The sequence below is a fragment of the Erinaceus europaeus genome, chromosome 6, assembly GCF_950295315.1.
Source record: "Erinaceus europaeus chromosome 6, mEriEur2.1, whole genome shotgun sequence".
Taxonomy (NCBI): domain Eukaryota; kingdom Metazoa; phylum Chordata; class Mammalia; order Eulipotyphla; family Erinaceidae; genus Erinaceus; species Erinaceus europaeus.
Window position 1 is genome coordinate 5,713,018 of NC_080167.1, and position 24,058 is coordinate 5,737,075.

Consider the following 24,058-nt stretch of genomic DNA (forward strand, 5'->3'; position numbering starts at 1 on the left):
AGAGACAGAGACACCTGCAGTTCTGCTTCACCGCTCATGAAGCTTTGCCCCTGCAGGTGGGAACCAGGGGATTGAACCTGTGACCTTGGACACTGTAGTGTGAGCACTTAATCAGGTGTGCCGCCACCTGGCCCCCAGTGTCTCTCTTTCTCTATCTGCCCCTTCCCTCTTGATTTCTCTGTCTCTGGCCAATAAATGATGAAATTAAAATTTTTAAAAAAAGACTACATAACAATAAATGTGTGAAAAGGTTAATAGCTGGGAAGGTGTTTATGGGGTTCGAGGTCTGTCCTCTGAGGCCCTGGAGTTCCCGGGGTTCACCCGGACATGAACACTTCATCTCCTTTCACCTCCACATCTTCTGTTGGGAAAGGAGGTGATAGGTGGGCAGGTGCCAGTATGCCAGACCTCATCCAATTTCAGTTTCCAAACGTCACAGAAGGGAAATGGGACCAGCCAGGAATCGAAACCAACCGCAGGAAAGCTGGCCGGGTGCCCGGTCTCTTAAGGTGGTACCAGAATGCCTAGGCTCAGCCAGGTAGCCCTGGGCAGCTCTGAGGGCAGCGAGGGGGCTCCCGGAAGGGACACCCCGAACCCAACAGTCACCCCCTGGCTGCCTCTCGGCTCTGGTCTTCTCCCTCCGCCCCCAGATGACTGGAAGTGAACCAAGGAGGAGCCCCCTTAAAGAAGGGGTGTGTGTCAGAAGCCCAGGAGGTGTGTGAATAAATATCTGTCCCCCAAGCAACAGGACTGAGGACACGGAGATGGCGCAGCCCGGAGAGCTGTACAGGACCCCGGCCTCCAGGCTGGACGCCTTTGTGACACAGTGGCTGCAGCCCAAGCGGAGGCAGAAGGAGGAAGTGCTGGACACCCTATGGGCTGTGGAGCAGTTCCTGAAGAATGAGCGCTTCCTGGGGGAGCAGGGACCGCACCGCAGTGCTCGAGTGCTCAAGGTGGTCATGGTGAGACTTGCCCCCTCTGCCCCCAGGCCTGAGGCTGCCTCAGTCAGCTGTGCCCCTTCAGCAGGAACCTGCCACTTTAGGTTTGGGCGAGCGTGACTTGGGTCTCTCTGGTCTGTGCACCTTGTGAGGGAGGTGCTGCTTTCTCCCCTGCCTGCCACACACACACACACACACACACACACACACACGCACGCACGCACGCACGCACGCACATGCACACACGCGCATACACACATACACACATACACACACGCACACACACATACACACGCATACGCGCACACACATACACACACACACACACACACGCACACACACGCACGCACACAGTTTGGCAGATTCTCTGCGGGGTCTGTGATTCTTCCTGATGTCAGAGTTTGGGAACACGGTGACAGTCGCCTGAGGACGTAAGGGAATGTTGTGGATGGTGTTGGGTGTGGGGCAGGCATGTTGTTCAGTACAAAGTTCATTGCTACCTGTCACCTACTTACTTATTTATTGCCACCAGGGTTATTGCTGGGGCTCAGGACCTATACAACACATCCATCGCTCCTGGGGGTCATTTTTTTCCTCTTATTCTCTCTTCTATTTGACAGGACAGAGAGAAATTGAGAGGGAGGGGGAGGTAGAAAAAGAGAGAGAGAGTGTGAGACCCCCTGAAGCACTGCTCCATGATTCATGAAAGTTTCCCTCTGCAGGTGGGGAGCGGGGTCTTGAACCTGAGTCCTTGTGCATGGCGATATGTGATCTACCGGTTCACCACCGCCTGCCCTATTCTGTCACTTCCTTTCAAGTGTTTAGATGAAGCAAACATCACGTTTAGGCTTACTGAAACTCAGTTGGCTCTTCCTGGTTAGATAATGAGTGTTGATTTTGTTCTCTCCCTATTTTCCTATGGAGTTAATTTTTTTAAAGATGTATTTATTTATGAGAGAGGAAGAGAGAAGCAGAGCATTACTCTGGCACCTGTGATGCCAAGATTAAACTCGGGACTTCATATTTGAGAATCTACCACTTCCTCCGCTGTGCCACCTCTCAGGCCACATGAAAATAAACTTTAGGGACTGGGCAGTGGCTCACCCAGTGAAGCACACGCAATCCCATTCAAGTCCCCAGTCCCCACCTACAAGGGGGAAGCTTCACCAGCTGTGAAGCAAAACTGCAAGTGTCTCTTTCTACATCTCTGTGTCCCCCTCCCCTCTCAATTTCTCTCTATCTTATCAAAAGAAAAAGAAAATTAAAGGGGGGGAGCCAACAGAAGAGATGGGCTCATTGGATAGGCACTGAGCCCCAGCAATAACCTTAGTGGTAATTTAAAAAAAAAAAAAGTATTTTAATGTAATCTCACAGGTCAGGTGACTTTCCAAGGGTCACACGGGTAATGGCAGAGTGGGGACTAGAACCCGGGTCTGTCTGACTTCAGAAGCAGAGCTCCAGGTTGCCCCACAGAGACTCCACCCTCCCTTTCTCCTACTACCTGGTGTCACCCTGGTCTGAGCAAAGATCAGAATTCAAGAGGGTCAAAGTATAAGGGCCTCGGAAAATCTACAGTCTTACTCCCCTAACTGTTAAGGAAACTGAGGCAGAGAGAGGATGAGAGACACGCCAAGTTCCCCACAGTGAATGCTGCCCCCGCCCCACATGAGGCTAGATGGAGACCCCTGACTGCCAGCCCAGTGCCCTGGCTCTCCCAGTCGTTGCCGTGCCTGGATTCAGAAGGCTCGGAGCCCCATGCCCTCTCTACACCAGCCCCAAGACCTGGAACTTGATGTCTTCTGAGTTGCCGGTGACAAGCCACAGTTCTGCCAACACATAGACCTGGGATTAGCTCTGGGCTTCTTCGTTTGCCAGCTATCAGCCTAGTCTGATCATCTCACCTTTCAAGCCTGGGTCTTCTCACCTGTAGCTGAGACATCTCCATCAGGACCACCAGCTCTCCCTCACCAGCAAACAGGGCAAGGCAGTCCAATGATTAGACACAGGAGACGCTCTGACAGCAACAAAACAGGCTTCTTTATCTACCAACTATTTTCAGTGTGGCCTCGGTGAATGAACCCAAGACCTCACACATGTGTGACACTTTGAGCAGTGTCCCTGTCTCCTTTTTTTTTCTTTTTCTTCCTTTCTTTCTTTTTTTTTTTTTAGATTTTATTTATTTATGAGAAAGATAGGAGAAAGAGAAAGAAGCAGACATCACATGTGCTGCCGGGGATCAAACTCGGAACCCCATGCTTGAGAGTCCAAAGCTTTACCACTGCGCCACCTCCCGGACCACATCCTTTTTCTTTCTTTTCTTTTCTTTTCTTTTCTTTCTTTCTTTCTTTCCTCCTTTCTTTTTTTTTTCTTTCCTCCTTTCTTTCTTTCTTTCCTTTTTTTTGAGAGATATAGAGAAAAAAGGGAGAAGGGCCGGGTGGTGGCACACCTGGTTGAGTGCACACACTCCAGTGCACAAGGGTCCAAATTCAAGTCCCTGCTCCCCACCTGCAAGGGAAAGAAGTTTCACAAGTGATGAAGCAGGGCGGCTGTAGGTGTCTCTCTGTCTCTCTCTCTCTCTCTCGCTCGCTCTTTACCTCCCCCTCCTCTCTCAGTTTCTGTCTCTATTAAATAATAAGTAAATTAAAGTTTTTAAAAAGAGGGAGAGACAGAAAGAGAAGAGAGAGGTCACGACCCTGACCCACCATCTTTGAGCTTTTCCAGGATGTCCTGGGCCTCCTACACAGCCAGGCACATGAGCTCCCGGGTGAGCTGTCTCCCAGCTCCCATGATATATTCTTTTTATTTTTTTATTTATAAAAAGGAAACACTGGGGAGTCGGGCTGTAGTGCAGCGGGCTAAGCGCAGGTGGCGCAAAGCACAAGGACTAGCATAAGGATCCCGGTTCGAACCCTGGCTCCCCACCTGCAGGGGAGTCGCTTCACAGGTGGTGAAGCAGGTCTGCAGGTGTCTATCTTTCTCTCCTCCTCTCTGTCTTCCCCTCCTCTCTCCATTTCTCTCTGTCCTATCCAACAACGACAACAACAATAATAACTACAACAATAAAACAACAAGGGCAACAAAAGGGAATAAATAAATAAAATAAATATAAAAAATATTTTTTTAAAAAAAAGGAAACACTGATAAAACCATAGGATAAGAGAGGTACAACTCCACACAATTCCCACCACCAGAACTCTGTATCTCATCCCCTCCCCTGATAGCTTTCCTATTCTTTATCCCTCTGGGACTATGGACCCAAGGTCATTGTGGGGTGCAGAAGGTGGAAGGTCTGGCTTCTGTAATTGCTTCCCCGCTAAACATGGGCGTTGACAGGTGGATCCGTACTCCCAGCCTGCCTCTCTCTTTCCCTAGTGAGGCGGGGTTCTGGGGAAGCAGAGCTTTAGGACACATTGGTGGGGTTGTCTGTCCAGGGAAGTCTGGTTGGCATCATGCTAGCATCTGGAACCTGGTGGCTGAAAAGAAAGTTAATATATAAAGCCAAACAAATTGTTGACTAATCGTGAACCTAAAGGCTGGAATAGTGCAGATGAAGAATTGGGGGGGGGTCTCCATTCTGTAGATAGCTAGTAGGCATGTTTTAGTTATATTCCAAAGGGTCTGTGGCTATACTGTTGTTGTTTTTTCCCCTCAGCCTGAAATCTGATGTGCGGGTGGATCCAAGTTATTGTCTGGGGAGATGATGTCATGGCTGGAACATAGATTCTTATCTAGGGGCGGGGTAGGTAGCATAATGGTTATGCAAAGAGATTCTTTTGCCTAAATCGCCAAAGTCCCAGGCTCAATCCAATACACAGCCATAAACCAGAGTTGAACAATGCTCTGGTTAAAAAAAAAAAAAAAGGGGGGGGGTGTGCGGTGAGCTAAGCGCACATGACGCAAAGTGCAAGGACCAGTGTAAGGATCCTTGTTTGAACCCACCAGCTCCCCACCTTCAGGGGGTCACTTAACAAGCGGTGAAGCACGTCTGCAGGTGTCTATCTTTCTCTCCCCCTCTTTGTCTTCCCCTCCTCTCTCCATTTCTCTCTGCCTTATTTAACGACAAGGACATCAATAACAATAACCACAACAATGATTAATAAAAAACTATGGCAACAAAAAGGGGAAAAAATAACCTCCAGGAGCAGTAGATTCATGGTGTAGGCACCGAGCCCCAGCAATAACCTTGGAGGCAAAAAGAAAAAGGAAAACAAAGGGAGTCAGGCAGTAGCGAGGGTTAAGCGCAACTGGCGCAAAGCGCAAGGACCGGCGTACGGATCCCAGTTCAAGCCCCCAGCTCCCCACCTGCAGGGGAGTTGCTTGACAGGCCGTGAAGCAGGTCTGCAGGTGTCTGTCTTTCTCTCCCCCTCTCTGTCTTCCCCTCCTCTCTCCATTTCTCTCTGTCCTATCCAAAAACGACGACATCAATAACAACAACTACAACAACAATAAAAAAGAGGGCAACAAAAGGGAATAAATTTTAATAAGAACTAAAAAAAAAAAGAAAAAGAAAATAAATTGTTGTCTGAGCCTCTGTCTAGTCTAGGGTGCCAGGCTGAGCCAGGGCAACCCTCCACACTACCCACCCTCATGACAACACTGAGAATGAAGAAAATTCAATGGGCAAAATCTGGGACAGAAGGATTTACTAATGACCAGGGGTAGGGATGGGGTGGGGGCCTGAAGTGGTGTTCACCCAGCACTCAAATCCTACCCTTAGTCCAGAGTCACTTCTCCCCCTCAAAACACTAAATAATAGAAACTATTTCCAAGAGCAGTGCCAAGAAGAAAGGATATTTTACCCAAACTTTGCTGGTTTTTTTCTATCTTTTTATTTGTTTTTTTTTTTTTTTCCTCCAGGGTTATTGCTGGGCTCGGTGCCTGCACCATGAATCCACCGCTCCTGGAGGCCATTTTTCCCCCTTTTTGTTGCCCTAGTTGTTGCAGCCTCGTTTCGGTTATTATTGCCATTGTTGACGTTGCTTTGTTGTTGGATAGGACAGAAAGAAATGGGGAGAGGAGGGGAAGACAGAGAGAGGGGAGAGAAAGATAGACACCTGCAGACCTGCTTCACCGCCCGTGAAGCGACTCCCCTGCAGGTGGGGAGCCGGGGGCTCGAACCGGGATCCTTACGCCGGTCCCTGCACTTTGCGCCACTTGCGCTTAACCCACTGCGCCACCGCCCGACTCCCTCTATCTTTTTATTTGATACGACAGAGAGAAAGTGAAAGAGGCGCTTGCTGACCTGCTGCGCTACCACCTGACTCCCGAAAAACAGAAATTTTAAAAGGGGGGGTGGAAGATATGGGCACTGGGTTCCAGCCCAAATTCTGCCACTTGCTACATGACCCAGCCCAGGGGCTGAGCCTCCTGACCTCTCAGTCGTAAGGAAGGGGCATTAGTACCGCCTGTCTGTCCCTCAAGGGGTGGTGAGCACTAAAATCCGGTCAGAGGGCTCAGGGACTCCTGGTGGCCTGGCTGTGTGATGTCAGGTCCAACCGCAGGTATGCTCACCTGTACGGGAATAGGTTTTACGTGACAGTTCAGGCCTATTGTGTATAATTACAATATGATTTGAATGGATTTTAATGTTATTTATTTTGGATAGAGACAGAGAAGAATTGAGAAGGATGGGAGAGAGACAGAAGGGAAAGAGAGACACCTGCAGCACTGCTTCGATGCTTGTGAAGCTTCCCCCCCTGCAGGTGGAGACTAGGGCTTGAACCTGAGTCCTTGCATGTCTGTAACATATGCGCTCAACCAGGTACACCACCAACAATATGATTTTATGGGAGGAGTCCTTGTTATAAAAACATGATTTGGGGAGTCGGGCAGTAGCGCAGCAGGTTAAGCGCACGTGTACAAGGACTGGCATTCAGATCTTGGTTCGAGCCCCCGGCTCCCCACTTGCAGGAGAGTCGCTTCACAGGTGGTGAAGCAGGTCTGCAGGTGTCTGTCTTTCTCTCTCCCTCCCTGTCTTCCCCTCCTCTCTCCATTTCTCTCTGTCCTATCCAACAACGACGACATCAATAGCAACAACAATAATAACTACAACAACAATGAAAAACAACAAGGGCAACAAAAGGGAAAGTAAATAAATTTAAATATATATATATGATTTGATGAGTGGTGAGACCAATCACTATGTCGATGGCCCAAGAGACTGATATTCAAGTAGAGACAGAGAGGGCAGGGGGTGTCCCATGGGTCCAACTCACAAGAAGAGAGGGGCTGCTGTCCTGGGTGTGGGTCCTTGGGAGTCTCAGTGAAGAAGGACAAGGGGAAGAGCCTGGAAGCGGTCTCAGTTTGGGCCTCACTGGATGCTGGATGCCGTAAGTCAGAGCTGTGTTTTCAGGACCACCTGAGGGTTCAGTTTCCATGGTGTCTCCCAGCCACTGTCATCTGTTTCCCTGCTTGTCGTTATCTGTTTGTGCGATTGACGGATAGTCACTGACTCATGCCCCACCCTTCCCATCAGTGAGGTGCTGCTCTCTGGGTGGGTTCTGCCATCAGCTGGGGTTATTGCTGTGTCCGTGCCCAGCATAGCTTCACCTGTCACACCTTCGATGCTGGCACAGGCAGTGGCCTCGGATGACGGACTCTTTGTCCTACAGGTGGGTTGCTATGGGAATGGCACGGCACTCAGGAACAACCTTGATGTGGAGCTGGTGGCGTTTCTGAGCTGCTTCCACAGTTTCCAGGATGAGGCCGACTCCCGCCAGACCATCCTGCACATGATACAGAGAAAGGCCTGGAGCTGCCAAGACCTTCTGGAGCTGGGGCTCTGGGACGTGCAGGTGACCCAGGGGCCCCCCAGTGGTGTCGTCCTCTCCATCAAGACCTGGGACAGCACTACGCCCACCACAGTCACCATCGTGCCTGCCTACAGAGCCCTGGGTAAGGGGAGTGGAACCCTGGCCTACCCAGAACACCCACTTCACTGGGGTTGACCTAGCTCTGTCCGTGAACTAGGGAAGCAAACTGATCCGAAACCATGCAGATAGATGCTTAAACAGAATGAGGGGGCCCAGGTGAACACTGAGAGGGAGAACAGAAAGGAGTTTTCTCTGGAAAGAACATTCAGCTGGAGGTGAGACCCCGAGAGGAAAGAGCTGGAAGACAAACCCAGGTGCCTCTGGGAAATTTCTGAAACTGAACCTGAGGTTGCTGCCTAGGGCCACAGAAAGTCAGATTCTGTCCTATCATATTATTACTGTTATTGTTATTATTATTGTATAGAGACAGGGAGAAAGTGAGAGAGGAGGGGGAGATAGAAAGGGAGAGAGACAGAGAGACACCTACAGCCCTGCTTCACCCACTCATGAAGCTTTCACCTGTAGGTGGGGACCAGGGACTTGAACCTGGGTCCTTGCACACTATAATGTGTGCATTTAACCAGGTGTGCTACCACCTGGCCCCTCCTGTCAATTTTGACAGATGGGAGGAAAGCTTTACAGCTGTGCAAACCCACAACTGGAGGCTAGAGCATCTAACTAGAATTAGCCTCCCTGCCTCCAGTGAGTGCCAGATTGTATCAAGAAAGGGGGTGCCTGGAAGCTTATGGGGCACAAAAAAAGCCCTGAGATTCAAGGGGTGGTCTTTTTCCATATATATATATGTATATATATATATTATTTATTTATTTATTCACTTTTGTTGCCCTTGTTGTCTATTGTTATAGTCGTTGTTGGATAGGACAGAGAGAAATGGAGAGAGGGAGGGGCTGGGTGGTGGCGCACCTGGTTGAGTGCACACATTACAATGCGCAAGGACCCAGGTTTGAGCCCCTGGTCCCCACCTGCAGGGGGAAAGCTTCACGAGTGGTGAAGCAGGGCTGCAGGTGTCTCTGTCTCTCACCCTTTCTATCCCTCCCTTCCCTCTTGATTTCTAACTGTCTCTATCCAATAAATAAAGATAATTTAATTTTTTTTTTTTTAAAAGAAATGGAAAGAGGAGGGGAAGACAGAGAAGGGGAGAGAAAGACAGACACCTGCAGACCTGTTTCACTACCTGTGAAGCGACTCCCCTGCAGGTGGGGAGCGGGGGCTCGAACCGGGATCCTTACACTGGTCCTTGCACTTTGGACCACATGAGCTTAACCTGCTGCGCTACTGCCCGACTCCCCATATATATATATTTTTTTTTAATTTATATTTTTTAGAACTTTTTAAAAATATTTATTTATTTATTCCCTGTTGTTGCCCTTGTTGTTTTATTATTGTAGTTATTTTTTTATCTTTATTTTATTTACTGGGTAGAGACAGCCAGAAATCAAAGGGTGATAGAGACGGAGAGACAGAGATACCTGCAATACTGCTTCACCACTTGTAAAGCATTCCCTCTACAGGTGGGGGCTGGGGGCTTGAACCTGGGTCCTTGTGCACTATAACATGTACGCTCAACCAGGTGCGCCACCACCTGACCCCATTGTTGTAGTTATTACTGTTGCTATTGATGTCATCGTTGTTGGATAGAACAGAGAGAAATGGAGAGAGGAGGGGAAGACAGAGAGGGGGAGAGAAAGACAGACACCTGCAGACCTGCTTCACCACCTGTGAAGCAACTTCCCTACAGGAGCTCGAACTGGGATCCTCATGCTGGTCCTTGCCACCTGTGCTTACCCCGTTGCACTAAATTTGTTGTTGTTATTGTTTTAATTTGTTTAGATTTATTTACTTATTTATTCCCTTTTGTTGCCATTGTTGTAGTTATTATCGCTATTGTTATTGATGCCGTCGTTGTTGGATAGAACAGAGAGAAATGGAGAGAGGAGGGGAAGACAGAGAGGGGGAGAGAAAGACAGACACCTGCAGACCTGCTTCACCGCCTGTGAAGTGACTCCCCTACAGGTAGGGAGCTGGGGGCTTGAACTGGGATCCCTATGCCGGTCCTTGTGCTTTGTGCCACGTGCACTTAACCCACTGCACTACAGCCCGACTCCCTTTTTGTTGTTTTCTTAATGAGAGAGAGAGACACACACAGTGAAAGACCAGAGGCCCTACTCAACTCTGGCTCATGGTGGTGCTGGGGATTGAACCTTGGACCTCAGAGCATCAGGCATGGAAGTCTTTTGCAGAATCATTATGCTGCCTCCCCAACCCCTCCCTTTTCCTTTTTTAAAGATGTACTTTATTATTTAAATCATATGAGACAGAGAAGCCAGAGCACCACTCCAGAACATGCAGCACCAATATCTGAACCAACAGACTTAAGCATGCAAGTCCTGTGCTCTGCTGGCTGAGACATTTCTCTTGTCTGTTCTCAAACATGCAAAATATTCCCCGTTCCACTGAGCCCCAGCCCCAGTCTTGCTTTCTTATCTGGAACTCGGTCTTACCTACAGGCCTTGGGGGAATGGACTATGTCCCTGCAAGAGATACAGAGAAGGAAAGGAATGTAGAGACCCTCAGATTCCTCGAGAGGCTGAGGACTAGAAACTCCAGCTGTAATTCTCCAGGACTCCAGCCCGACAAACCCCGAGGCCCCTGGGCCTTGAGGGCTCAGGAACACTCAGCCACATGTGCTCACTCTCTCCTCAGGGCCCTCTGCTCCCGGAGGTCAGGCCCCTCCGTTCCCAAACGCAGCTTGCTACCAGGATCTGATTGCAGCCTGTGACTACCCAGGGCAGTTCTCCCCCTCCTTCAGCGAGCTGCAGAGAAACTTCGTGAAACATCAGCCAACCAAGCTGAAGAGCCTCCTGCGCTTGGTGAAACACTGGTACCTGCAGGTGAAGGAGCTGTCAGGACAGGGGCTGGAGGGAGAGCAGAGGACAGAGAGGACAGAAAAGCCGTGGCCAGGCTTATCATTTTAGGACACTACATCAAGGGGAAAGGGAGGCAGAGAGAGAGAGACTCCCCGCAGTAATCTCAGCCGCCTATGGGACTAACAAAAGAAGAGGCTCCAAACCCCCGCCCCCCAGCACGGCCAGGTGCCTGAGTATCTTGGCACTGAGGAAGTAGTCAGTGGTAGCTGCTTCGTACATTCGACATGTGATATCTGCCTGGGTCTCAAAATACTCAGATAAGTAGAGTTGTCTAAACTTGTGAAAGGGAGACTCAGGGACAGCAACAACAATTAAAATCAGGGGAAAGTGTTTTTCATATTTTAAAAAGTGCTAGGGGGCGGGCAGTAGTGTTAAATGTACATGGTACAAAGCACAAGGAATGAAGCAAGGATCCCGGTTTGAGCCCCCAGCTCCCTACCTGCAGGTGTCTGTCTTTCTCTCCCCCGCTCTGTCTTCCCCCTCCTCTCTCAATTTCTCTCTGTCCTATCCAGCAACAATAATAACAACAACAATACAATAAACAACAACAAAATGGAAAAAGATGGCCACCAAGAGCAGTGGATTCATAGTGCAGGCACCGAGCCCCAGCGATAAAACTGGAGACTTAAAAAAAAAAAGGAGGGGGAGTTGGGGGAGTCCAGCACAGCAGGTTAAGCGTACATGGCGTGATACACAAGGACCGGCTAAGGATGCAGTTCGAGCCCCCGGCTCCCCACCTGCAGGGGAGTCACTTCTCAGGCGGTGAAGCAGGTCTGCGGGTGTCTATCTTTCTCTCCCCCTCTCTGTCTTCCCCTCCTCTCTCCATTTCTCTCTGTCCTATCCAACAACAACGACATCAATAATAACTACAACAATAAAACAACAAGAACAACTATTAAATAAATAAATATTTTTAAAAATAAAATAAAATAAATTTTAAAAGGGGGGGTTGGGCAGTAGTGCAGTGGGTTAAGTGCAGGTGGCACAAAGCGCAAGGACCGGCATAAGGATCCCGATTCAAGCCCCCGGCTCCCCACCTGCAGGGGAGTCGCTTCACAGGCGGTGAAGCAGGTCTGCAGGTGTCTGTCTTTCTCTCCCCCTCTCTGTCTTCCCCTCCTCTCTCCACTTCTCTCTGTCCTATCTAACAATGACAACAACAATAGCAACTATAATAATAAAACAACAAGAGCAACAAAAGAGAATAAATAAATAAGTATTTTTTAAAAACCTAAGAATTTATAAGGACTGATTCTGTTTTCAAGGGGAAAAATGATGAATTTAAAGGAAAACTCAGAAAATTACCAGCATCAGTGAGTTTCTAGTTAGTCTATTTGGGTAGAAAAGTAGAACTTAGGGTCTTCAGACACCAGCATTGTCAAAGCTAAAATGAAGTGGTCCTTTCCTTTCTTTCTTTCTTTCTTTTTTCTTTTTTTATTTACTTATTGAATCAGCAAAATAGCTCAGTTGGATAGTGTGTGTGCTAACTTGTCATGTGTGTAACACACTTTCAAGCCTGGTCCCCACTACATAAGCTTTGGTGCTATGCTGTCTTTCACTCTCTCTGCCTCTATTTAGAAAGAAAGAAAGAAAGAAAGAAAGAAAGAAAGAAAGAAAGAAAGAGAAAGAAAGAAAGAGAAAGAAAGAAAGAAAGAAAGAAAGAAGGAAAGAAAGAGATTTATTAGGCAAGGGTAGATAGCATAATGGTTATGCAAAAAGACTCTGATGCCTGAGGGTCCAAAGTCCCAGGTTCAATCCCCTGCACCGCCATAAACCAGAAGTGAACAGTGCTCTGGAGAAAAAGGAAAAACAAATATTTATTTATGAGAAAGTGAAGAAGATGAAGAAAAAGAACAAGAGCATTAACTTAGGCACAGGTATGCTGACAATCAAACCCAGAACCTCGTGTTTATGAAGCCAATGCTTCACCTGCTGTGCCGCCTCCCAGGTCATGTGGCTGTTTGTTTGAAGGTTTAGTTATTTCTCTGATTGGGGCCAGAGCCTCACTCAGTTCTGGCATGTGGCAGTGCTGAGGATTAAGCCTCGGACCACAGGCTCTAGCTCTGACCAGTCTCCCTGGCCTTATCTTTATTGATAAACCAACCGTCACAGGAAAGGATCCAAGGCCTTAAGGATTTGCAGACCTCCAGCTAAATGAATGATCCATCTGTTTGTTGATTTGGCTGTTTGCTAGGTTGCTAGGTTGCCGGGCTGACTGGTTTCAGGATCCAAAATATCTTCTCCCTGCCTGTGATATGCATGTCTGTTTACGAATACAATATCCACGGAGCTTAGTATCAACTTTTTATTTCTCTAAACACTCTTTTCTGTCCACTATTCTACTCCCATCACAAGGATCTGATCACGTAGGGTTTTTGGAAAATGTTTTGCCCTCTCAATTTCTCTGTCCTATCAAATTAAAATGGGAGAAATGGCCACCAGGAGCAGTGGATTTGTAGTGCCTGTTCCGTGCCCCAGCAATAACCCTGGAGGCAGGAAAAAATAAAGTGTTTCAGTTCAGTATTAGTTGGAGAGCTTTTTATAAGCTTCTTATAAGGTCCACTCAGGAGAGGGCTGCAGTGTGACTTCTGCATAAGGACACAGAGAGGCCATGTTGTGTGGTGAACAGAACTAGAGTCTCAGGGATGCTGAGAGCTTCCTTTGGGTCTGGAGTCATTATTTCTTTCACATTTGTGAACCTCCATTGTTCCAGCCAGCCCATCGCCTGGGGCCAGGGGCCAAGGAATATTCAGCCAGCTCACAGATGCCAGTCTCTGGCAACCACTGCTCTACTTTCTGTCTCTATAAATGTGACTGTTCTAGGTAAATCACTTAAGTGGAGCCGGACACCATTTATCCTTCCGTAACCATCTTGTTTTGTTCTGATTCTTACTCATGAGATTATCAGACCTAATTGAAGGACATTTCTGGCATGAACACAAGTTGAAATACAAAAGTGGTATAAAAGTCACTGGGAGAGGGTTCACTGGGTAGAGTGCACACCTTGCTGTGTATGTGAGCCAGGATTGAGTTTCAACAGCACACAGGAGGGCCATGGCACAGGGGATGCTGCTGTCTCTGTCTCTATCTCTCTATCTCTCTGAAATTAAAGGCAGAGAAATCGTGTATGCATGTGTGTGTAGCCTCACCGAAGCAAATAATAATAATAATGACTCGTGAGGGTTTATTGACAAATTGGTTTATCTAATCCTTCCCTGGTGGGAAAGAGAACAAATTTCTCTTGAGCTCACACAAATATTGTACAGTCATGATAAGAACTTCATAAAGACACTTTGGGAATATTTAACACCACTCTGAATGGCTTTCTAAACAAGGCCAGTTGAGTTTATTTTATCTTGAGGCTATTGTTCTACAAAATAATGATCTGTGCAATCTATTGTCAGAGTTTTTATAGGAATTTGTTATTCTGAAGACTGTAACTTAAAAAACATGGTTTCATCTCAGTTTGCACAAGCCTAGCCTTATATTGAAGCACAAGCTAGATTAAGCAGAAAGGTGGGGGGTTTTCTTATAAATCCATCAAAAATAGAAATAAACCTCTCTCTCAATTAAAAAATATATATAAAGATATAAGGGTCAGGAACTGTCTTACCCAGTGGAGTGCACAGTGTGTGAAGACCTGGGTTTGAGGCCACAGACCAATCTGGAAGCACTTGCACCGGGGGAAACTTCACAGAAGGTGGGGTGATGTCCCGGTTTGTCTTTCATCTCTCTCTCTCTCTCTCTCTTATGCTCAGCTAGTACACCATCACCTGGCCTCTCTCTCTCTGAAATTAAAAGAACAGAGAGAGAGAGAGAGAGCGCCCAGGTGGTGTCGCCCCTAGTTGAGCACACATGTTACCATTTGCAAGGACCTGGGTTCAAGCCCCCTGTCCTCACCTAGAGGGGGACAAATTTCACAAGCAGTGCTGCAGGTGTCTCTCTTTCTCTCCTCATTGTTAGCGAGCATAAATCAAACCACCATCCACTGTAAGGAAGCAAAGATGTTTATTGACGAATTGCAATCCGGGCCGAGATGGTGACTGGTGTTAGTCTACCAAACTCGACCCCGAACAGGGCTCAAACCATACAATTTATAGGAATTCAGACTACACTCAGGGAGGGGGAGCACATCACCTTATCAACCTACATCCAATAACAGGCTATAGCAAACACAAGATCTAATCATTTTAAACTTAGCAAAAAGCGGGGTCCATACAAAGCAAAGCGCGGGCTATTTTCAAATATAGTAAGATCACACAACCAATAGAATTCAACCAGGCAGGGTCGCCACATCCTCCTGCCATCGGCTATGACCACCCATCTGGTAGGCAGCACACCACAAAGTCTGTTCAAAGGTCCTGATAAGGCTTGTCCCCATGTAGGGTCCTTCGAACAATGGGTGGCCTTCACTGATGAGGTCCTGATAAGGCTTGTCCCCAGGCAGGGTCCTTCGAACAATGGGTGGCCTTCACTGATTAGGTCCTGCTTATTCAAGGGGGAAGGGGCAAGGAATTTTCCACCTCATACTACAAGCAACTCATACTAAAAGCACTTAACAAACAACTGCATAAAAAGGGAATTTCAAGGCTACTGCCTTTTACACTCATATCTTCCCCTTTCGTCTCAATTTCTCTGTCTTAAAATTTTTTTAAAATAGAAAAAAGAATAGGCTGTGAGTTGTGGCATTTAATAAGTTAAATGGAATTGGTTAGGCTGGGGTGAGGAGAGTCCTTTTGACAATGACAGGAGTATGTCCAGCACAGTTTAATGAGATTCTTTTTGTTTGTTTGTTGACAGGATGGAATCCAGGGCCTCCTCCACCCCACTGGGCCCCACTCCCTCAGGCACAGTCTGAAACACCTTAGACTAACCCAGCCCCTGAATTCTAAGACAGAAAACCCCATTCTTAGCAGAAGGAAAGTGAGTTGGCCCTGGTTGCACGGCCAGCAGGTGGCAGAACTGAGTCAAGAAGAGGATTCTGCCCAGTGTGGTCCTCACCGACCATGTCTGTCTGTCTGTCTGCCTGTCTGTCTGTCTATCACCCATCTCTCCACCCCTTCAACAGTACGTGAAGGCCAGGTGCCCCAAGGCTCACCTGCCCCCTCTCTATGCCCTCGAGCTTCTCACTATCTACGCCTGGGAAGTGGGGACTCATATGGAGACGGCTTTCCAGCTGGACAAAGGCTTCACCACCGTGATGGAGCTGCTGCAGGACTCCGAGTCCCTCTGCATCTACTGGAACCACTTCTACTCGCTCCAGGACCCCGTCATAGGGGATCTGGTCAGAAAACAGCTCCAGAGAGAGAGGTACTGAGCCACACTGGGCCACTGCGTCCGTCTGAGAAAGGGCAGAGACGGGGGGGGGGGGGGGGGTGCGGGGGGGGGGACGGTGGGTGGAGAGTTACAGGGTGGTTGTTTGCTTGTTTGCTCTTACGATCTCCTCCTATAACAAGAGAGAAGCACACATCCTCAGGTAAAGGTGGTGGTGCTGGAGACTGAACCTGGGACCTGCTGGTTCTTGTTTGTTTTTATTTTGAAATTTATTTATTAATTATTGGATAGAGACGGAGAGAAATTAAGAGGGTAGGGGGAAATAGGGAGGGAGAGAGACAGAGAGACACCTGCAGCTCTATTTCACCACCCGTGAAGCTTTCCCCCTGCAGGTGGGGACCAGGGGCTTGAACCTAGGGCCTTGCGCACTGTAATGTGTGTGCTTAACCAGGTGCGCCACCGCCTGGCCCCCGGGACCAGCTTTTTGTAAATTCCTGTGCTTTTCCATTGCATCACCACCCAGGTCACCTGAGTGGTTTTGTTAAATCTTTGTGTGCTGATTCACAAAACGCTAAGGTTGGAGGGGTGCAGGTTCACACCTGTGCCTGCTGCGGGTAAGTCAGTGCACCAAGGCCCTTGTCCCTACCCTTGTCCCCAACCCCCTTAGTTCTCTCCAGGTCTAAAAGACAGACACCTTGCTTACTAGTCTTTAAATATTCTATTTATTTTGGGTGGAGACAGAGAAATTAAGAGGAAAGAAGAGATAGATGATAGATAGATAGATAGATAGATAGAGACCTGCAGCACTGTTTTGCCACTCATAAAGCATCCCCCCTGCAGGTGGACACCAGGGGTTTGAACCCAGTCCCTGTCGACAGAAACCACCTGACAACCCCCCCCCTTTTTTTTTCCTTTGTAACTGTGTTTGTTCAAGCTATCTGTATTCCACCCAGGAGCGAAACCATCTAGTCTCCCACGCCTTTGCTCACCACACTGCACCTCGGCACCTCCATTCCATCCACCTGCTACCCCATGCTGCATCAGTATCTTTAATTGCAGAGTGGTGTTCTGTTGAACACAGACCCATCACCTTGTTTTTGTTTGTTTGTTTTTAACCAGAGCACTGTTCAGCTCTGGCTTATGGTGGTGCAGGGGACTGAACCTGGGACTTCAGAGCCTCAAGCATGAGAGTCTCTTTGCATAACCATTACGCTATCTCCCCCCACCAAGCCCACCACCTTTATACCAGCTTCACTGGAATCTCTGCTTATGCAAGTGACAACCCCTTCTTCCCAGTTCAGACTTTAGAGTTCCTGCCACCTTACTCTGTGCCTTTGGGGACTGTGCTTGTGCTTTTGAGAGAGAGAGAGTATAGCAATGACATAAAGCAAACTTGATTTAGATGGAGGGAGATAGCCTACTAGTCATGCAAAAAGATTTTCATGCCTGAGGTTCCAAAGCCCCAGGTTCAATCCCCCACACCACCATAAGCCAGAGCTGAGCAGTGCTCTGGGGGAAGGGGAGAAAAAGAAAACTAATAAAAACAGACTTGATTTAAAAAAAAAAAAATTCTTAGTAGTCGGGCGGTAGCTCAGCGGATTAAGCGCACGTGACACAAAGCACAAGGACCGGCAGAAGGATCCCAATTCAAGCCCCCGGCTCCCCACCTGCAGGGGAGTCGCTTCACAGATGGTGAAGCAGGTCTGCAGGTGTCTGTCTTTCTCTCCCCCTCTCTGTCCTCCCCTCCTCTCTCCATTTCTCTCTGTCCTATCGAACAACCACAACATCAATAACAATAATAATAACTACAACAATAAAACAAGGGCAACAAAAGGGAATAAATAAATAATTTTTTTTTTAATGCTGAGAGAGAACAAGAGTGCCACTGCAGCGCGTGAGCTGCCGAGGTGCAGGGAGAGGGAAAACGCAAGACTTCCGCTTGCAAGGCTGATTCTCTAGTCACTCTCAGGTCACCCACCTTGAGTTTTGGTGAGTTCATTAGAGCAGCAGCCTGAGGAGTTGAGTGCAGGAGGGGCTCAAGTCCCAGGCCAGTTCTCCGACTGCTCTGAGAGTGTGCACTCTGCTAGGTAGAGCCATTGCTTGGTCCCTTTTGTTTTGTGATGTTGTATTTCAAGATGTGTTGAGTTACTTTCTTTTTAAAATATTTTTATTGATTTGATTTGAGAGGACAGAGAGAAATTGGGAGGAAAAGGGGAGAGAGAGGTGGGGGTAGATAGCATAATGATTTTCTTTATTTTTTTTAATATTTATTTATTCCCTTTTGTTGCCCTTGTTGTTTTAAAGTTGCAGTTATTATGGATGTCGTTGTTGTTGGATAGGACAGAGAGAAATGGAGAGAGGAGGGGAAGACAGAGGGGGGAGAGAAAGACAGACACCTGCAGACCTGCTTCACTGCCTGTGAATCGACTCCCCTGCAGGTGGGGAGCTGGGGGCTCAACCAGGATTCTTATGCCGGTCCTTGTGCTTTGCGCCACGTGCGCTTAACCTGCTGAGCTACCACCCGACTCCCAGCATAATGGTTTTCAAAGAGACTTTCATAACTGAGGCTCCAAAGTCCCAGGTTCGAGTCCCCCATAACTACCATGAAACAGAGCTGAGAAGTGCTCTGGTAATAAAGAAATAAAGAAAGAAAGAAATAGATACCTGCAGCACTGCTTTACCACTCATGAAGCTTCCCCCCTGCAGGTGGGGACCAGGGACTTGAACCTGGATACTTCTGTATGCTAACATGTGCAGTCAACCAAGTGTGCCAACCATTCAATCCCCTTATTTATTTTCAGGAGAAAGAGTGAGCAGAGCATTCATTGATCAACTCCAGAATAAGGTGGTACCAGGCATTGAACCTGGAACCTCTAGGGACTCAGGCATGCAGGTCTGGTGTGCTACCGCTGAGCTGGCTGCTCAGCTGTTAATTCATTCTTCTGGGAACTGGGGCTCAGGCCTCTTGGACTTGGGGGGTGGGGCTCAGGCTTCAGGAACCTGAGAAGCAGGAATCATAGTGGCTACTCTCTGTGCGCCCTCGGTGTCTGATGGAAAGCCTGTCTCAGGTCCCTGTGCTGTCAGGAGGTCTGGGGTGTGGCTAACTGTGTCTAACTTTTGACCCCACCAAGGTCCCAGAAAGATGGTGGCTTCAGGGCCATTTTCTTTAACAATTCACAGTCCCTTTAGCCACGAGAAAGTGGGGAAACTTGTGGGGGGATCCAAGCTAAACCCCAGCTCTGGCATGTCTGCACCTCTGTGAGCCTGTCTCCTCATCCCCGGAGCCTCCTCAGGACTGCTGAGAGGGTCAGGGAAATACCAGGGAAGGGGCGATGGTGCCGGCAGCCATGTGGGACAAGCTGGGTTAATATCACAATAATGACACCTGCCATCAGCACCCAAGGACGGCGTAAGTTAGCAGATAAATACCCCAGTTCCCACCCCAGGTCATGGGATCTACGCTATCTCCCAGCCCACCCCTGCTCCCATAGAACCAGCCTCCAGCTGCCCACAGTAAGAACCTCCTGAACTCACAGCCTTTGTAGGTTTCCTTCCCTTCCCCGCCTCACTGTCCTGTGTCTTGGGGGAGCCCCCGGCACCCAGGGCTCTGGACAGAGCAGATGCCCAGTGGCTAAAGGAGATGGTTCCTGAGAAGGCTTCCTTCCAGCCACTAGAGCAAAAAGACCAGACCACCTCCCTTCCCTGTGTCACAGGCCCATCATCCTGGATCCGGCTGACCCCACGCACAACGTGGCAGAAGGCTACAGGTGGGACATAATGGCTCAGAGGGCCAGCCAGTGCCTGAAACAGGACTGCTGTTATGACAGTGAGGACAACCCAGTCCCTGGCTGGGACGTGCAGGTAAGGATTCCTCTCCTGGCTGAGCTGCCTCCCTGGCCCCTCACCGTCACTTCAGTGAGGACATGTTTGTGCACAGGCTTGACGGGGACAGTTCCGCATCTCTCTAAGATGGCTGTCAGCATACCTCCCCCCGCCCCCCCTCAGCATCAGGCTAACTAGGCCCCAGCTCCTGTTAGCCACGCCGTCCCTCCACACACCATTCCCTGGATTTGAGGAGGCCACAGCACGTGAGACCAGCCCTGTGAGTGAGATGACTCAGTGCTGATTCTTTTCTTCCTGGCTTGGCTCATGCTGAGCTCACACGATTCCCTCCAGTTCCATTTTTGTGGTGGCAAATAGATTTCACCATTTCTTACAGCTACATTGTATTCCTCTGTGGCTGTACATATCCTGTATTCCATGATTTCCTTTCCTGCTCGTCTGCTGTCCGTTGGACACGTGGGTTATGTCCCTATCTTGGCTGTTACAGATAGTGCTGCTATGAACATAGGTATGCATACCTCTCTTCAGAGAAGTGTTTCTGTGTTCTTGGGATAGATGCCTAGGAGAGGAATTGCTAATCATATGGTAGGCCTTTATTTTATATATAGGACAGAGAGAAATTGAAAGGGAAGAGAGAGCAAGGATGAAGGAGAGGGAGAGGGAGAGGGAGAGGGAGAGGGAGAGGGAGAGGGAGAGGGAGAGGGAGAGGGAGAGGGAGAGAGAGAGAGAGAGGGATCGAGACAGGGAGCTGCAGCCCTGCTTCACCACTCATGAAACTCCCCCTGCCCCCGCAGGTGGGGAGCAGAGCCTTGATCCTGGGCCCTTGCACAGTAATGTGTGTGCTCACCTGGTGTGAGCCACCACCCAGTAAGCCCTTTTTTGTGTGTGTTTGGAAGAATCACCAAACTGTTTGCCACAGGGCTGGGCCAGTTTACACTCCCACCTAATGTAGTGCTGATGAATGGGCTTTACCCACACACAACACTATAGGCTCCTAGACCAGCTCTTCACCTTAGATTCCTAGAGGGGGCGCCAAAGCACGGCTCCACCATCCACAGGGCTCCCTTTGATGTTGTCTGTGGTGCTCCCATGTGGCGCTGGGGCTCTGCAAATACCTGGGTGTATAATTTAGCCGTGTGACCTTGGTTAATTAACTTAACGTCTCATGTAAAGCTCTGGCTTATGGTGGTGCTGGGAATTAAACCTGCAACTCTGGGACCTCAGGCATGAAAGTCTTTGCATAACCATTATGTTCTACCCCCATCCACCTTCTCTAAAGCTCAATTTCCTCACCTATAAAGTGGGGATATTAACGATGATGACAACAAACACTTGGCCTTCATATTTTTCAAAATTGTCCTTGGCAGTCAAGGAGGTCACTTGGTGATGGAGCTCGAGTGTGAGACCCTGGATTCAATTTCCAACACCACATAAAAAAATAATAGAGAGGGGGCCAGACAGTGGCGCACTGGGTTAAGCGCACATAGTACAAAGCTTGAGGACCAGTGAAAGGATCCCGGTTCAAGCCCCGGCTCCCCACCTGCAGGGGAGTCCCTTCACAGGCGGTGAAGCAGGTCTGCAGGTGTCTATCTTTCTCTCCCCCTCTCTGTCTTCCCCTTATTTCTCAGTTTCTCTCTGTCCTATCCAATAAAATGAGAAAATGGCCTCCAGGAGAAGTAGATTAGCAGTGCTGTCACCAAGCCCCAGTGATAACCCTGGAAGCAAAATAATAATAATAAATCTATGAGGCCTGGGGAATGGTTGTCACCCCCTAAATGTTGTCTGCTGTTGGAAAGACGGCAGGTAAAAGGACCACGCACCACAGGTCAGAGTGTGACCTCAACCCCCACCCTCCCCTCCGTTCCCCTTCAGAGCACTCGAGTCATTCAAGTGACCGTGGAGCTGTGGAACTCCTGGAAGCTGAGCTTCAGGGTCAATCCTTACGACCCTGTCAAGAAGCTCATGAAGAAGATCCAGCGAAGCAAAGGCTTCTCCGGCCAGCTGCATCTGTCCTTCCAGGAGCCGGGAGGGGAGCGGCAGCCCCTCAACCCCACCTGCACCCTGGCCTCTCACGGGATCTTCTCTGACACCCTCTTCAGTGTGGTGGAGACCGTGTTCCCCGAGATCCAGGTCTTTGTGAAGGGCCCGGATGGTGAGAGCCAGGCCTATGTCACCCACCCCAACAGCTTTGTCTCCAGCCTGAAGCAACAGATCGAATTCCAGTGCGGGCTGCCGAAAAAGCAGCAACAGCTGGAGCTCCGAGGCCAAGTTCTGCAGAACTGGCTGGTTTTGGGGAGCTGCGGTGTCCAGGAAAACAACACCCTCATCCTCTCCAAGAAGCAAGCTGGAGAGGCTCCGTTTGTTTCCACGTGCTAACTCCCTCCAGACAAGTGTCGCCGCCTCCTAACCCAGGGCTTAGCTGCCACCTCTCCTCCAGGCTTTCTGCATTGGGGGTTTCAAGTTGTTTGTTTGTTTGTTTGTTTGTTTGTTTGTTTGTTTGTTTAACACCAGAGCACCGCCCAGCTCTGGCTTATGGTGGTGTGGAGGATTGAACCTGGGACTTCGGAGCCTCAGGCATGAGAGTCTCTTTGCACAATCATCATGCTATCTATACCCGCCTGGGGTTTCAAGTCTTCATCAAATCTGTGGAGAGTCCTCCTAACCTGCCCAGCAGAGGAGCAAGAAGGGCCTGCAAGACAATGATCTACAACAAGAGACTCTTCCTCCACAGCCTCTGCAGCCATCAGTATAAGAAGCCAGGTCACAGAGCCCAGAGCCACTAGCCTTACACTTAAGACCTCAGCAACCACCGTGTCCTTGGTCCCCGCCCCTTTCTAATCTAAGAACCTTCAGAGAAAGCCAAATAAACTCCCTAACCAATCACATCGGGTGCCCCTATTCTAATCAGCCCACCTGAAACCTTCTCTTTTTCTACTTGTAAATAAAGCTCTCCCAGGGCCCTGCCTGCCTTGAGTCTCTGCTCAACCTAAGTGATGGTGACTGACTCCCTGTCCCTCAGGGACAACCTGTGTTCCTCCTCATCTAGGTGACCTACATCATTTATTCCGTAGGTTCTAATGCTGTTCTAGGGCTACTGTTGAATCACTGGAGCCTCTCAGTGCTAGGAAATGAGGCAAAAAGAGAAATGAGGTAAAAGAGACAAAGTCAGGGAAAGCAAGGATGACGCAGTGTTAAAAAAAAATAATCAAGGGGGTCGAGCGGTAGGGCAGCAGGTTAAGCGCACATGGCACGAAGCACAAAGACCAGCGTAGGGATCCCGGTTCAAGCACCCGGCTCCCCACCTGCAGGGAGGTCGCTTCACAAATGGTGAAGTCGGACTGCAGGTGTCTTTCTCTCCCCCCTCTGTCTTCCCTTCCTCTCTCCATTTCTCGCTGTCCTATCCAACAACAATGGCATCAATAACAACAATAATAATAACCACAACAACAATAAAACAACAAGGGCAACAAAAAGAAAAAAAGTAGTCTCCAGGAGCAGTGCATTCATGGTGAGGCACCAAGCCCCAGCAATAACCCTGGAGGCAATAAAATAAAATAAAATAATTAAAAAATAAAAACCACTCTTGACTCCTAAACACACACACACACTGTACTTGTCCAAGGATTTTAGGGAAACAATAGCATGTCTGTTGTCAGAAGACTTCAGGTAAACTTATGCCAACCAACCAGTGACCTTTTATTCTCCCTCCTCCCTTTATGCCTTGCTTTCTGATAGACTAGTCCCACAGAATACAAAATGCACTTTGCAAAAGATTCTCAACAGCCTCTGGGGAATTTATCAACAACTCCCCACCACGTGTTGCCTTCAGAAGCAAAAAATGAAAGTGTCTCCTTTCCACAGGGTAGACCCTCTATCCTTCCTTTTTTTTTTTTTTTTTGTAAATTCTTAGTTTTTTTTTTAAAGTGAATAAATCAACTTCCTCTCTTTTTGTAACAGAAAAGCCCATGACCAGATAATTTACTGCGACAATTTTTGACAGTCACCTTCAAAGATGAACCATAAAGAAAAGCATTCCCAAGACAAAAGTGCTTTTGTCCATTCATCACAGTATGGCATCTTAGCTTCAGAAACTCTAGCATGTAGATCTTGGGGAGATACTAAGAGGCGGTATTGTTTTTTTAATGTGTCCAGGATCTGGCACAAGCAAGACAACAACACTGCTGCAAAGGGGCAGGGCAGTAGTAGCACAGAGGGTTAAGCGCACATGGCACATGGATGGGTGTAA

At 48.5% G+C, this 24,058-nt stretch overlaps 2 protein-coding genes across 3 annotated transcripts in view; one reads left to right on the forward strand and one right to left on the reverse strand.

Annotated features, from left to right (window-relative positions):
* ACADS (acyl-CoA dehydrogenase short chain) overlaps positions 1 to 24,058 on the reverse strand; it is a 379,518-nt gene that overhangs the window by 174,164 nt on the left and 181,296 nt on the right. The gene's annotated exons all lie outside the window — the stretch shown is intronic.
* LOC103115505 (2'-5'-oligoadenylate synthase-like protein 1) lies at positions 580 to 22,775 on the forward strand. 2 transcript variants are annotated; one of them, XM_060192976.1, is made up of 7 exons: positions 580 to 962; positions 7,550 to 7,832; positions 10,475 to 10,662; positions 15,764 to 16,005; positions 19,683 to 19,830; positions 19,997 to 20,071; positions 21,685 to 22,775. In XM_060192976.1, the coding sequence occupies exons 1-7, from the start codon at positions 765 to 767 to the stop codon at positions 22,186 to 22,188; spliced, it is 1,638 nt and encodes a 545-aa protein (XP_060048959.1). In that variant the 5' UTR covers positions 580 to 764; the 3' UTR covers positions 22,189 to 22,775. The 2 variants fall into 2 exon arrangements, with proteins under 2 accessions (XP_060048959.1, XP_060048960.1); XM_060192977.1 differs by lacking the exon at positions 19,997 to 20,071 and having other exon boundaries at positions 583 to 962.